The 11962-nt window shown below is 41.8% G+C and overlaps 1 protein-coding gene across 2 annotated transcripts; it reads right to left on the bottom strand.

Moving 5' to 3' along the window:
* On the bottom strand, positions 1-8765 carry FAAP20 (Fanconi anemia core complex associated protein 20). Of its 2 annotated transcripts, XM_019511687.1 has the most exons (5): positions 8648-8717; positions 7211-7336; positions 6509-6656; positions 4648-5297; positions 1-719 (listed from the first exon to the last, which is right to left on the bottom strand). In XM_019511687.1, exons 3-5 carry the CDS (start codon positions 6596-6598, stop codon positions 647-649), a joined length of 813 nt encoding a protein of 270 aa, XP_019367232.1. In that variant the 5' UTR covers positions 6599-6656; positions 7211-7336; positions 8648-8717; the 3' UTR covers positions 1-646. The 2 variants fall into 2 exon arrangements, with proteins under 2 accessions (XP_019367232.1, XP_019367231.1); XM_019511686.1 differs by lacking the exon at positions 7211-7336 and having other exon boundaries at positions 8648-8765.
* Between the last annotated feature and the right edge of the window lie 3197 nt (positions 8766-11962).

Below are 11962 nucleotides of genomic sequence, written 5' to 3'. Positions count from 1 at the left end.
AAGTGTAAAATTCCAACTAAATTTTTATTTTATTTTTTTCACAAAGAGTATCAAAAGAAATGTGAAAACCTAACTGCCCATTAGGAACTGCAAAAATTTTAAGTAGCAGACAGACATTTTCTTTCCCAAAGAGTTGACTATTTAGAATCTGATCTAAAACCTAGTGAAGTCATTGACATCAGGTCTCTGAATTTAGCACTCTTTTTTTTTTTTTTTTTACCTTGCATCTCTTTCTTCTACACCTCTCTAAACCATAAAAAAATCAAATACAGGCAAATCAGAACTGGTATTATTCTTCAGGGATCCTCAGTAATGCTTTCTTGTACATACAGGCCCAAATACTGCAAAGAGAACTACACAGATGGCTTTCTGTGGGGTTCCACCTGGATTCAGGAGTCTGCCTACAGAGTTCTGTTTGAGGACTGGGGCTACTGCATGTACACTTCTAAGAAGGGTTCAAAGGAAAACAGTAGGCGGGGGCATTTCTGACCTGTCTTTCTGTAGCTTTTTTCTTTTTTTGTTTTTTTGTTTTTTTGCAGGTTTAATAAGCATGGTAACTGACACCCTTTTCTTGATATACTTTACTTTTTTTCTTCTAGAGAAATCCGGATGTTAGCATTTGACTTTGTTCTTCATTCTTGTGATTTTACCAAATCACGTCGTCTGCACTTTCAGACAAGCATTTAGCAAGATGACCATCAATGTCCAACTGTGACAACCTGCAAATAAGAGGGAATGTTTTTAGTATATCAGACTTACAGATTTAATCAGCTCCCTTCATCTACTCAGTTCCCCAGACCTGATCTATTATTTTCAAGGAAACAGAAGAAATGCTATTTCCAAAAGTCAGGTTAGTCTTATATTCAGTAAAACAGAAAACCCAAATACAATTGTATTACCACAAGTTTGAATTCCATTTTAAATAGAAAAAAAATTAAATTCTAAAGCTGAAAAAAGTTCCCTAAGTTCCAAAATTCCAGAAAATCTATTTAATTAATATGGAAATAGCAGAGAGACTTGCAGAATTTCTTTAACCAGAAAAATAAAAACATTAGTAATTTGAAAATTATGAAGAAGGAATTTGAGAGGCTTGTAGGCACGCTTGTTCTTTAAAAGAAAAAGGCAAAACTAATCCTTCATAATGCAACTTGAGAGCACTTGGCAAAAAAAATTAACCCAATGCTGTTCAGGGCAGCAACTAATGGAGGGCAGGCCACAGAATTCTTCCCTGCCCAAAATCATGTCATTTGACAAATCTGAAAAAAAAAAAATGTTATTGGTTTGTACTGAAGCAAACCTTTTGTTTGTCTCCTTGCACAGTCTCCAGGAGAGAGGAGAATAAAGCTGCAGGAATGTTAACCTGTGGCCATAAGAAGACTCGTTCAGAAGACCATCTGCAAGCATACTACTCTTTTTTTAAACAAATGTTATTTTTCAGTAGCAGATGGAAATAGCGCGAATGCTGGTAAGTGGCACAGTAAAACAGATTATTTAGTTAATATTTTGTAGCAAAGGCCAGACAAGTTTAGGATTTCTTTTTAAAATGTGCTTTAGGTACTTTCAAAAGCCAGCATAACAATAATGGAAGTGCATAGAATACTGAAATCACATGTAACCTCCTGATGTGGTGACAGACTCTCCCACAGTTTGGGCCTAGAGGACTATTTCTAAAGTTTAAAGTGTAGTAGGTGTACACAAGTAGTTAATATTTTGGCTTGGGTGTTGTGCCCAGAAAGATGTGAACTGAAGCCTACCAAATACTGTCAAATGGTAATTAAATTCATTCACTAATTTCCCATTCAAAAGTAAACTACTAATCTTTGAACGCCAATTTTACATATCTAGCCCACTAGAAAAGTTAGTTCTTTTAAGAAAGAGCCAAAGTTTGCAATTACAGTCTTAAACAACATCCTATGCACTAGGCAAAAGGTTAGTATTTGGGCCAAACTGATGATGTGCTATACCAGGGGTGTCAAAGATGCAGACAGCCTGCAGACCAGATTTGGTCCACAGTCTTTTCATCCAGTCCCCAGTGCTGCCCCTGGTTTTCAGAGTAGACTCACAAGCTGCACACAGGACCTGCAGCACACGCCTCAGCCACTCCAGGACCTGCACTGCACACAGTGTCTTTTCCAACCAGTCTGGGGTCTGTGCCACATGGCCCCTGCTCCAACTGCTCAGGGATCTCATGCTGCAGGCAGTGCCCACCCCAGAGCAAACACCACTTAAAGCATCAGTTCTGGACTGACAAGCAGGCTCCACATGCAGCACAGATCCCAGACCAGCCAGAATGGGCACTGTACTGCATGGGTCCTGGAGTGGGCACAGTGGGGGTCCAGAACGTGGGGGAGTATCCACATAGCCTATGGGACCAAATGAGTTTGACGTTCCTGTACTGTGCTATTTTTGTGTCAGAGAGAAAGGCATTCTCTCTCTTATGGTAAAAGATAAGTATATTTTTTTTCTCTCCTTACTCCTTTAATCAGGATAAAATCTTCCAGTGGTTGCAAAAGGACTGCAGGATAAGGTCTTAGAGTATTTTTCTTGTCATTCATATACAGCGTTTTCAATGCTCAACCAATCCCTATATTTATCTGTAATTCCCTGTTCCAATTGCATAACATTACTTCATGCTACTAAACTGCTGACACACTCCACCCTCCATATAATTTCTGAAGTACTGAAAGCATGCTGTGCCTTAAAAATGAGAGGCAAAATATAAATATCCAGTAGTCACACAATTAAGCCCTTCGAACTGAATTCAGCTAAATTATTTCTATAATACTGGCAACTCTCAGGTATTCTGTATTTTTCTTGAAAAGGAGGCACCAAAACAAGAATTTCCACAAATTTTAGTCTTAATTTACTTTCCAAAAAAAACACAGCTTCAGCTAAATTTGCAGAAGATAAGAAAAAGCTCTTCTGCTTTTACCAGCAGCCATCATGCATATAACTGGCAGATTTCTCATTCCCTGAAAGTTATGATGTTACTATGGAGTGATCTACTCAGTGACATTTGCTGGCTTTACTGCACCAGTGTAATTATAGAGCTATACTTATATTGGTACAGTTATCTCAGGTTGACTGCTTTATTCAAAACATGAATCTTTTTTTTAGATAAAAGTATATGCATGAGGAATTATATCAGTATAGTAATAGTGGTACATTTCCCCATAAAGACAAATGCTACACACAGCTGAATGATCCTTTACATTGGTCCAAATAAGGTTATCATTTGGAGTTGTTTGGGCTGTCACTTTGTATTTTAAACAAGGTCTTGGCAATACTTTATAAAGAACCTTTTTTGCCCCTTTCTCAAGGATCTGTTTATTTTTCCAGTAATCCTCTTTTAAAACTTACTTTTGTAAACATGGTGCTGAACTAATGCATTCTGAGCACTACTGTCCATGGATTAGACTCCCTTCCTGAGTCAGTCAGTAGCATGTTTCTCCACGTTATACCTGAGCACTATATAACACAAGAAGTGCCATACTGGGTCAGACCAGTGGTCTATCTAGCTCAGTATTCCATCTCTGACAGTAGCAGAAATGGATGCTATAGAGGAAGAACATTAAACTTGGATCTGGATCCCTAGAGCGATCTATCCACTATTCAGTACCTTCCCTGACATCCACCATTATTGGTTTAGAGATGTCAGAAGAAACATCTCTAACCATTCTGTTCAATAGCCATTAACAGATCCATCATTGATGAATTTATCCAATACCTTTTTGAACCTGGCTACGCTGTCCGCCTCTACCATCTCCTGTGGCAATGAATTCAATATATTAAGTATGCACTCTGTAAAAGTGTTTGTTAGTTTTAAATCTGTCACCTACTAATTTCAGCAGGTGCCCCCTAGGTCTAATATTCTGGGATCTTGAACAGTTCCCTGTTCACTTCCCTGTTCTCTATCACACCCCTCACCCGCTGCCTTCTTTCCAAACTGAAAAGTCCTAGCCTTTTTAGCCTGTCCTGGTATGGCAACTGCTACAAGCCCCTGATCATTTTGGTTGCCCTTTTCTACATTTTTTCTAATTCTGCTACATCCTTCTAAAGATATGGGGACCAGAACTGCACAGAACTTCAGGCCTGGTCTACAGCAGATTTTCTTGGTATACATGAAGGGCGTTGTTTTTTGGGACATTTTTATGCCAGCAAAAGCCCTTGCACAGATCAAACTATACTCTTGTCAGTATTTCACTCACTAACCCATCTCATCTGTGGCTCTACCAGAAAAGCTGTTTAATATAAACTTGGCTTGGAGGAGTAATAAGTAATGGACGAATGTGCATGGATATGGATGCTAGTCTTTGACTAACAAGGACACCAATTTGGGATGAAATCTCATTTCATAAACACTGGGTATTTTCAAATCAGCATGTTCAGTGTGCCAACTTTGAACACACTGACAACGTTTACAGTCAAAAAAGGGCTCAAATGTAGTTTTCATCTTAGGATATTGTAATATAGTAAGCATGGAGACCTTACCCCAATTTAATTTGGATTTAGAAAGTTGTAACTTAAACTATAGAATTTTTGCCATAATATAAACAGCTTTATATAAAGCAGTCAAGAACCCCACCAAATGCAAACTGGTTGTTCTATATTCGAATAACTTATTTCAGACCAACATGATAAACTTACATTCCACTAAACTGGATTTGACACATAGGACAACTATCAAGAGTTACAGTTCTCTGACTCCGACCCTCAGCCTTTTCTTCAGGGCCTTCCATTCTCGGGATATCGGTAGGGTGAAGTTTTATTTCTAGAGATGTAGAGCTGGTCTCATCTAATGTAACATTCTGCTGGTATTTTTGCACATTTGGCAATCTTTTGCTTTCTTTTTCTTCTCTGTATTCCTCTTTGCTCTTTGCTGACTTTTTGCAGACCTGTTGAAGACTAAAATCCTTCCCTAGGCTTTTTGTAGGAGCTGGTGTCAAATCCAGTGTTGAATATGTATGTTCAGTGAGTTTACATGCTTCAGTCTTTTCTTCTTTTGTTTTTGAAGAATTTCTTGTGCTGTCTCCAATTCTCAGGTTCTCTATAGGATCTTCAGTGGCTGCAAGGGATGTTTTCTCAACTGTGGGAGAAACACTTTTCCATATTTTGTCTGTTTGGTCTTCACCTGTCATTAAATGGTCAGTTTGGCTTCCTGATACCTGATGATGGAAGCTTGGATCATGTGCTTTAAGAGGTTTTTCTCTGCAGAAAGCTGGATATGGCATCCATTGAAAATCCTTTATTCCAACCTTAAAGACTTCTGGGTTTGGTGGTTTCTTATTTTCAGAACACTAAAAAAAAAAAAAAAATCAACAAAAAGAGTCTTCAAAACCATTAAAATTCCTTCCACATTTTAAAACAAGAGTAGCTAGAAAGCAAATGTATTGTAGAGGCTAGTACTGCAGAGGATTATTATTTCAGTTAATACGTCTTTTTGATCTATAATCTGTGTCATAGATTATTTTAATTGAGAACTTAATTTTCTACTGTACTCCAGTTTATAGCCCTGCTCACTATACAAACTTCACAATGACTCAACTCAATGAATGTCGTCTTTTTAGCGTGTTACAAAAACTTAAAGTAATCAAAGGAGGATACACAAAAAGGAGCTGAAGGGTGCTGCTGTTTGTCTGCTTTTCATGCATAAGTTTACTTAAGACAGTGACACTTCTGGAGGTCTTCACTTTACTGCTGTTTGTACTGCAGCTGTGCCTCACATCCCCCGTCAGGGCTCAGAACCCTACTGCACTAGGCACCGTGCAAGTTAAATACCATCATGCTGCTGCACATTTGGGTGGAATTCTGTTTCTCCCTGGTGATCTAAGTGGCCATTTTTAGTTTACTTTTCCCCGTCTCCTTTCCTTTTGTGCAAGCCTAGTGTTCATAACAGGCAATGGACTTGGCATTCTTGGTATCCTGAGCCACAGGTCAGGTTGGTACATGTAGCAGCAAGCTTCATGTCATGTCTGTTTTGGAAAACTCAGCAAATCTAGCCAGAGTTCCTAGCCAATATTGATAAGTTTCTTCTTAAAATTCTAGACCACTGTTCCAGATCAGTAGTTGTCTGTGTGGGATCCAGAGAAAAGCCACAGTCTCTAGAGCTAAAAACAGAGGTTGCCTTTGAGGCGGTTCTAACTGATCAGAGTCAAAACCTGGGAGAAAAGAGTGGTCCTTTATACACATGGTTCATGCCTGGAATGAATGGCAATTAACACAGTCTACCCATGATTATCCCAGGAACAAGTGTTGCATTTTATCTCATGTACTGCATAGGTACTTAGTATGACAATGGGCTTGTACATTTGTACATTTCCAAGACAAAAAAATGTATTTTGAGAGAAATGCAACTTCTGACTTTAGCCTATAGTGTGTCAACCTCAGACTGTCTCATAACTAATGACATCTTAATTCAGGTTTTACCAGCGCCTATGTAGTGAACGAAGATTGATTAATTCTTGAACAGTCTAACAGACAATGCAAGAAAATCTTCAAACAATGCTACCTTTCCCAAAAACTCTGGTAAACTGGGCACCATTTTCCAGCTTGTGGGTTTCAGATCTGGATTGACAGCCTTCAATAGCAGCATCCACATATTTTCCGATGCAGTTAAACCTTCTTGTTCAAGCCAGGAAGTTCTGCTGGGCAAAGTCCTGGTTAAAAGCAAAAACAAGGAAGATAACACACTGCTGTTAAAAATAATAAAATTCTTTCCCCCAATAATGTGGATATTTCCTTATGTCTGTATGAATACATGTTAAATGTTAAAGCAAAGTTACAGTATCAAGCAATGCACTTGAGCAGTATTTCTCAATTTTTCCAGACTCTTAGTATAGTAAAAATGTTATATCCTTCCATCTAGCTGTAATTAAGGGAATAATGATTTGATTATGACTTCACGGTTGAAAAACTATTAATTAAAATGCACCTAGAATGTCTTCTCTACAAAAGGACTGAATGGTTCATGGCAAACAGCCTCCAACAAGGACAGGTGTTTGAGATTACTTACACTTTAAGTTGTTAACAACTGCTCTATGATCTTCCCCTTTATGAGGTTTTTAATACACTGTTGCTTAAAAGTTTAATAAAAGGTTGCTCAAAAGTTGCCTTACCTAAATTTAAGTATTTTGATTTTCAAGACAGAAATGCAAAACTAAGAGTAGAAGATACGACAACTGTTCAGGTTTTTTTAATTCCACTTTTAAACCTGTTTGCTACTATTTTTTAACTTCCCCTACTTCTCAAAGCATCTTAAAACACACCAAAAGGGAAAAGTTGTATTTATATTTGAAAAGTTCAGCTGTTTAATGTATAAGGCACTGTTTTCTCCTCCCTGCAATAAATAAGAGGCATATCTTGTTAAATGAGGTGAGTATGCATATGCAGTTTCCCCACCTCAAAATGGAGAAGTGACTACAGCTTTGGGATGGAGGAAAAAGAGATTTTTCCAACAGTACTCTGTTACCTTGGAAGCTCTCTATCGGTGTTCAACCTGTGTCTCAGGGGTCCACAAAAGAGAACTATAATCAATCAGAAATATGTGAATATCCAGGCTCACAAAGGGTCTGCACCTCCATTCAAAATGTTTAGGGGTCTACAAATAAAAAAAGGGTTGAAAACCCCTGCTCTATATCATCTAAACCAAGTTCACTTCAAAACTCCCACCACTGAAGTGGGCATATTACAGTTACTCGGAACTGTTTCATTTAAAAGGTCTGCCTTGTAGAAACCAATTAAATTATGGCAGCCTAATAAAAGCCAGGTACCAAAAGTCCATATTCAGTAGAAGAAAAATACCCTCAGGGCTTTAACATTCACAGTAAATATTCACTTGGTGACTATGTCCCTTCTGTCTCTTGATGAACGTTAGTTTGGTTTTCTTAGCAGCTGACTTGTATATTAAATTCTGTGAAGGTATGCAGCTGTTTCACTGTGTTGTGAAGAGGTAGGTTGTGGCACTTCACCTTCCATATGCCAAATGGCCCATTTGGCCCTGCTAGCTGGAAAAAAACCCACACTTTCATTTTTTGGAGGCTGAGCTTTAAAATAACTTGCATTCCTAATAAATGTGGATGGGCTAGTATGTGGCATAGATTCACCGTGGCAGGATTTAAGCATCCTCCCTGCACAAGTGCTACTGGTGGATCCTCGTAGAGGTGTTCACCACGAGAAATAAATCCTGTTGGTGAACTGGGCTGTATAAACAAGAGCTGTGTGCATTAAAAATGGCAAGACTTCCTGGTTCCTACGTGAGACTTTTTCTCCCTGGTTCCTAGGTGAGACTGTTTCAAACCAGGTGCAATTTTTCCAAGCTGCTGCTTGTGCCTCTTAGCAGGACACCGCTGTTGTGGGTCCCAGGCTGGCTGCAAGACCAGACAAGGATTTGGTTCACCAGAGCGAACAGCTAGAAACCCAGATGCAATTTTTAAGAGCCCCACAAATGGGAGAGGAAGGAGGAGAGGACCTCTCCCCCCTCGATCCAAAACGCAACGGGAGCATTCATTCAATAACAGGGAGCACCCGCGGGGCCTGTCCATCTCGCGGGTGTCCTCCTGCCACGCGGGCCTCCGCTCCCGCCTGCGCAGCACAGCACAGCGCCGCGCTGGGGCCGGGCCGGGCCGGGCCGGGCCGGGCCAGGACTCACTGGCGCTGAGGCGGGGGCTCCCGGCTGCTGCTCGGCGGGGCCTTCCGGGCCTTGAGGCGCAGCTTGGCGGCTCCCGCGTCCGCCATGGCCGCGCCGGCAGCTCCGGGCGGGGCCGAGCAGTGAGACCGCGCATGTGCGGTGCACTTCCTGCCGGCCGGGGCCCCGCACCGCCTCCTGCCGGCCGGACTTCGGTTCCCACAGCCTGACGCAGGGACTCGGGTCCCGAAAGCTTGTGGAAAAGGGCGCGTTTCTTGCGGGTTCCCGGCTGGTCGGATAAAAGGGATCATTTTGGAGCCCTTTCAAACGGCGGTGCCCGGTGCACGCGGGGGCAGTAGGAGCTGCTGGTCTTCTACTCGGCACGAGAATACAATGAGGACATACGACTGGTCTGCCGCTTGCCTCTTCCCACCTGGCCTCGGGTGCGGAGAGGGCAGCGGCTCGTTCGTTATTGCAGGGGGGAAGTAGGATCCAGATTTAAAGTCTGTTCTCCTGCATCACTGGCAGCTGCGGTGCCCAATTTCCCACTTAATCAAGTCTCCCTGCGCCATCCTTTCTGTAAGGGTGCTTCTGCACGAGTCCCCAGGGCCGTGGGACTGCTCGCTTCAAGGGCCGCTGGCCTTGGCCTCTCCGTGGAGGCTGCCGGCCCATACTTAGTGCACTGGGGTTTTCTTTTTTGGATGTGTCTTTGTTCGGTACTGAACCAGTAACTCTCACAAACTGCAAACCAGCTATTAAAAGAACAGCTGCTTGCAGTCGCTGGATCTCTGGGCGAGATGTGAACCAGCCAAATGCGGCTCAGATGCTCGAGCGATGGATGCACATGAGTTATCACCCGAGAATTGTGAGGCGCTGCCAGCAACACCGTCTTTTCCTACCACACTAGTACACCAGAAATAAATGTCTCAGTAGTTAAAACACCAGCTGGGGACTTGGGAGGGCCTGGATCCATTCTCCAGTTCTTCTTTGAGATTCAGGGCATGTTGCTTTTTTTGTCTCTGAAATGGCAATAATATTTTACAGTGATGTGAGGCTAAATACGTTGAAGACTGCAGAGCTCTCAGTAGTGTAAGTACCAAAGACTGGTCAACAGGCCTCGCTGAAAAACAATACCAGGACTTGCCATACCTGAATGCTAGTATTTCTTACGCTTGGTGGCTTCCAAGGAGAAGCAGCCCAAGTTTCTTCTAGAAGTGCTGACGGGTGCCACAGCCTGACCTCAGTAGCCATGAAATGTTAATGCATATAGGTAAAGCCTGGCATTTCAGGCTTCATCTGTGGCTGTCCCTGCCACTGCTGCTGCCCGCTGGAAGCTCCCCTGCGCCTGCCAGTCACTGGCAGGAATAAGCTTCCCCAGAAAGTTCAGGCTGACGCAGCAGAGTCAGCACCAGAGATAAAAGGAGATTGGAAATTAATAATTTAAACCTGATGTGGGAGACAGATGGTGATGAGAGCAAAAGAGCAGGTGAGGAACATGCAGGACAGCAAAGGAAAAGAGAAAGGGCAGCAATGGGAAAGGATGACAGGGAAGTGAATGAGAAGCAAACACTGCCTTTCAAGTACTTGAAAAATTAGGGGAATGAAGGAACCAGGTTGTTTTACAACTATACATAGCAGAAAGACACAATTTTTCCCCCCAGATCATCTTTAGCTTTGGTGGCTGTGCACCAAGTTTGAAGCAGCACTACCAATACTGTCCACATGGCAGCAGCAAACAATTACATTTTCTGCTTGGAAAAAAACCTCCACTTATTTTCATTGTGATCCCTCCTGGTTGTATGTGCAGCTGTGCTACTCTGCCTGGTATGCATGGATAACTCTGTGTACGTGTTAATGCTGGTTTCCTTTCTGCTAGTATCTCTCTCTTTGCCTGTGTCTCTTTGTTGTCCTGGATCCTCCCAAGAAAATCTTCTCAGAAAGTGGAAGTTTTAAAAAATGTGTTACGTATCAGTACAGAACCCTCTCCCCCCCCAAGAAAGTATGCCTGCTTCTGCTGTTAAAGGGGGTAGCTTAATATGGTGCTATTTGTCATACGTTGCACACCACAACATTTGCAGCAGTTGTAATGTGGCTAAGGATAAGTAATAGCTGTGGATAAATCAGAGTTAAGGATGGCAAGGGCTCAACAATGACAGAAGTGTATGGAAAGAAGTCTGAAGGATCTGGAGAAGTTGTTTCACTGCTACAGGTGCCACTGTGATTTCAAAGTAAAAAGCATTAGCTCCTTTTACAACTCTGACCCCTGGGGTTTTTTGCTTTTTTGAGGATTTAAACTGTATTGCCTTGGTGTTGCACTTTTCTTGTATTTGGTGTATATCCAATATACAGTACTGAACATGGACTCTTACATCTGCGCTGAAGCTTTACACTCCTGGCATGCCTCTTTTTTTTGCAAAAGTACCTACAGGTTTGACACTTGCCTTTCTTGAGATCCTTGTCCCTTATATTCATGCAGCATGTTTCAGTCTGTATCTTACTGGACTTAGTTCTCTCTAAACTTAGCTGCATATTATCTCAGGAGCCAGATAAAAGGGCTCTCTTCCAAGCTATTTTTGTGATAGATATGTTCACACCAGGAACTCCCATCCCATTTCATACAGGCTTCTAGTCAACAGTCATGAGGTAGTAATGACTTTTGTTCTACACAGAGGCATAACCTACTGGTTAGTGCAGAGAACTGGGCCACAAAAGAGATTTCAGGCTTGGTTCTACCACCATGCACAAAGGCACTTTTGTGCCTTAGAGTTTCTTCCTGTAAAATGGGGATAATGCTGATAGTAATCCTCACTTCGGTTTGAGGGTTACTTACTTGGGATAATGTCAGTGCTTTACAATTCTCAGATGCAAGTTGCTACTGAAATGTAAAGAATAATAAATATTAACACTCCAATCAAAGAAATGTGTGTTTGGAAGCTAGAGGATGCTTGTAGGGATTTATCAGTAATGGAGCATCAGTGTGTTTAGTTATCTACTCCCTATAGATTCTCATCAGGCTGCATATGCTTAATCTTTATTTCCATAGTTCCTGATTCCTTTCAGGAATTAGGCCTCCCATTTAAATTTTGTTCCCATGGAACAGGGCAGGGGGGAGGAGGGCAGAATAGGAAGGGGCTACTCTAAAATGATGATGCTTTAACAAATTTCCACAAATGCTAAAGCTAGCCAAACAAACCAAGGGATCTTTTCCTGGGGTGGGGGGAAGAGGAGAGTGTGAAACGCAGGTGTCAGCATTTGCTGGGGAAGAACTGGTACATTATCAACTAATCCGCCTTCTGCTATTTCTGATTTCCTCCCCAACAGCTGCAGCATTAAATGAGA

The sequence above is a fragment of the Gavialis gangeticus genome, unplaced genomic scaffold (assembly GCF_001723915.1).
Source record: "Gavialis gangeticus isolate Ggan-Ray unplaced genomic scaffold, GavGan_comp1, whole genome shotgun sequence".
NCBI lineage: Eukaryota > Metazoa > Chordata > Crocodylia > Gavialidae > Gavialis > Gavialis gangeticus.
Note: the sequence above shows the minus strand (reverse complement) of the source record. Positions and strands in the feature narration are given on the sequence as shown.

What these genes read in the sequence shown, in the direction of transcription:
- FAAP20 (XM_019511686.1), bottom strand. Translation starts at nt 8,733, where the DNA reads ATGGCGGACGCGGGAGCCGCCAAGCTGCGCCTCAAGGCCCGGAAGGCC. An exon ending in GAGCCCCCGCCTCAGCGCCA is followed by an intron (nt 6,657 to 8,647) that starts GTGAGTCCTGGC and finishes GCTTTTAACCAG; the next exon opens with GACTTTGCCCAGCAGAACTT. An exon ending in CAAATCCAGTTTAGTGGAAT is followed by an intron (nt 720 to 4,647) that starts GTAAGTTTATCA and finishes TCTTATTTGCAG; the next exon opens with GTTGTCACAGTTGGACATTG.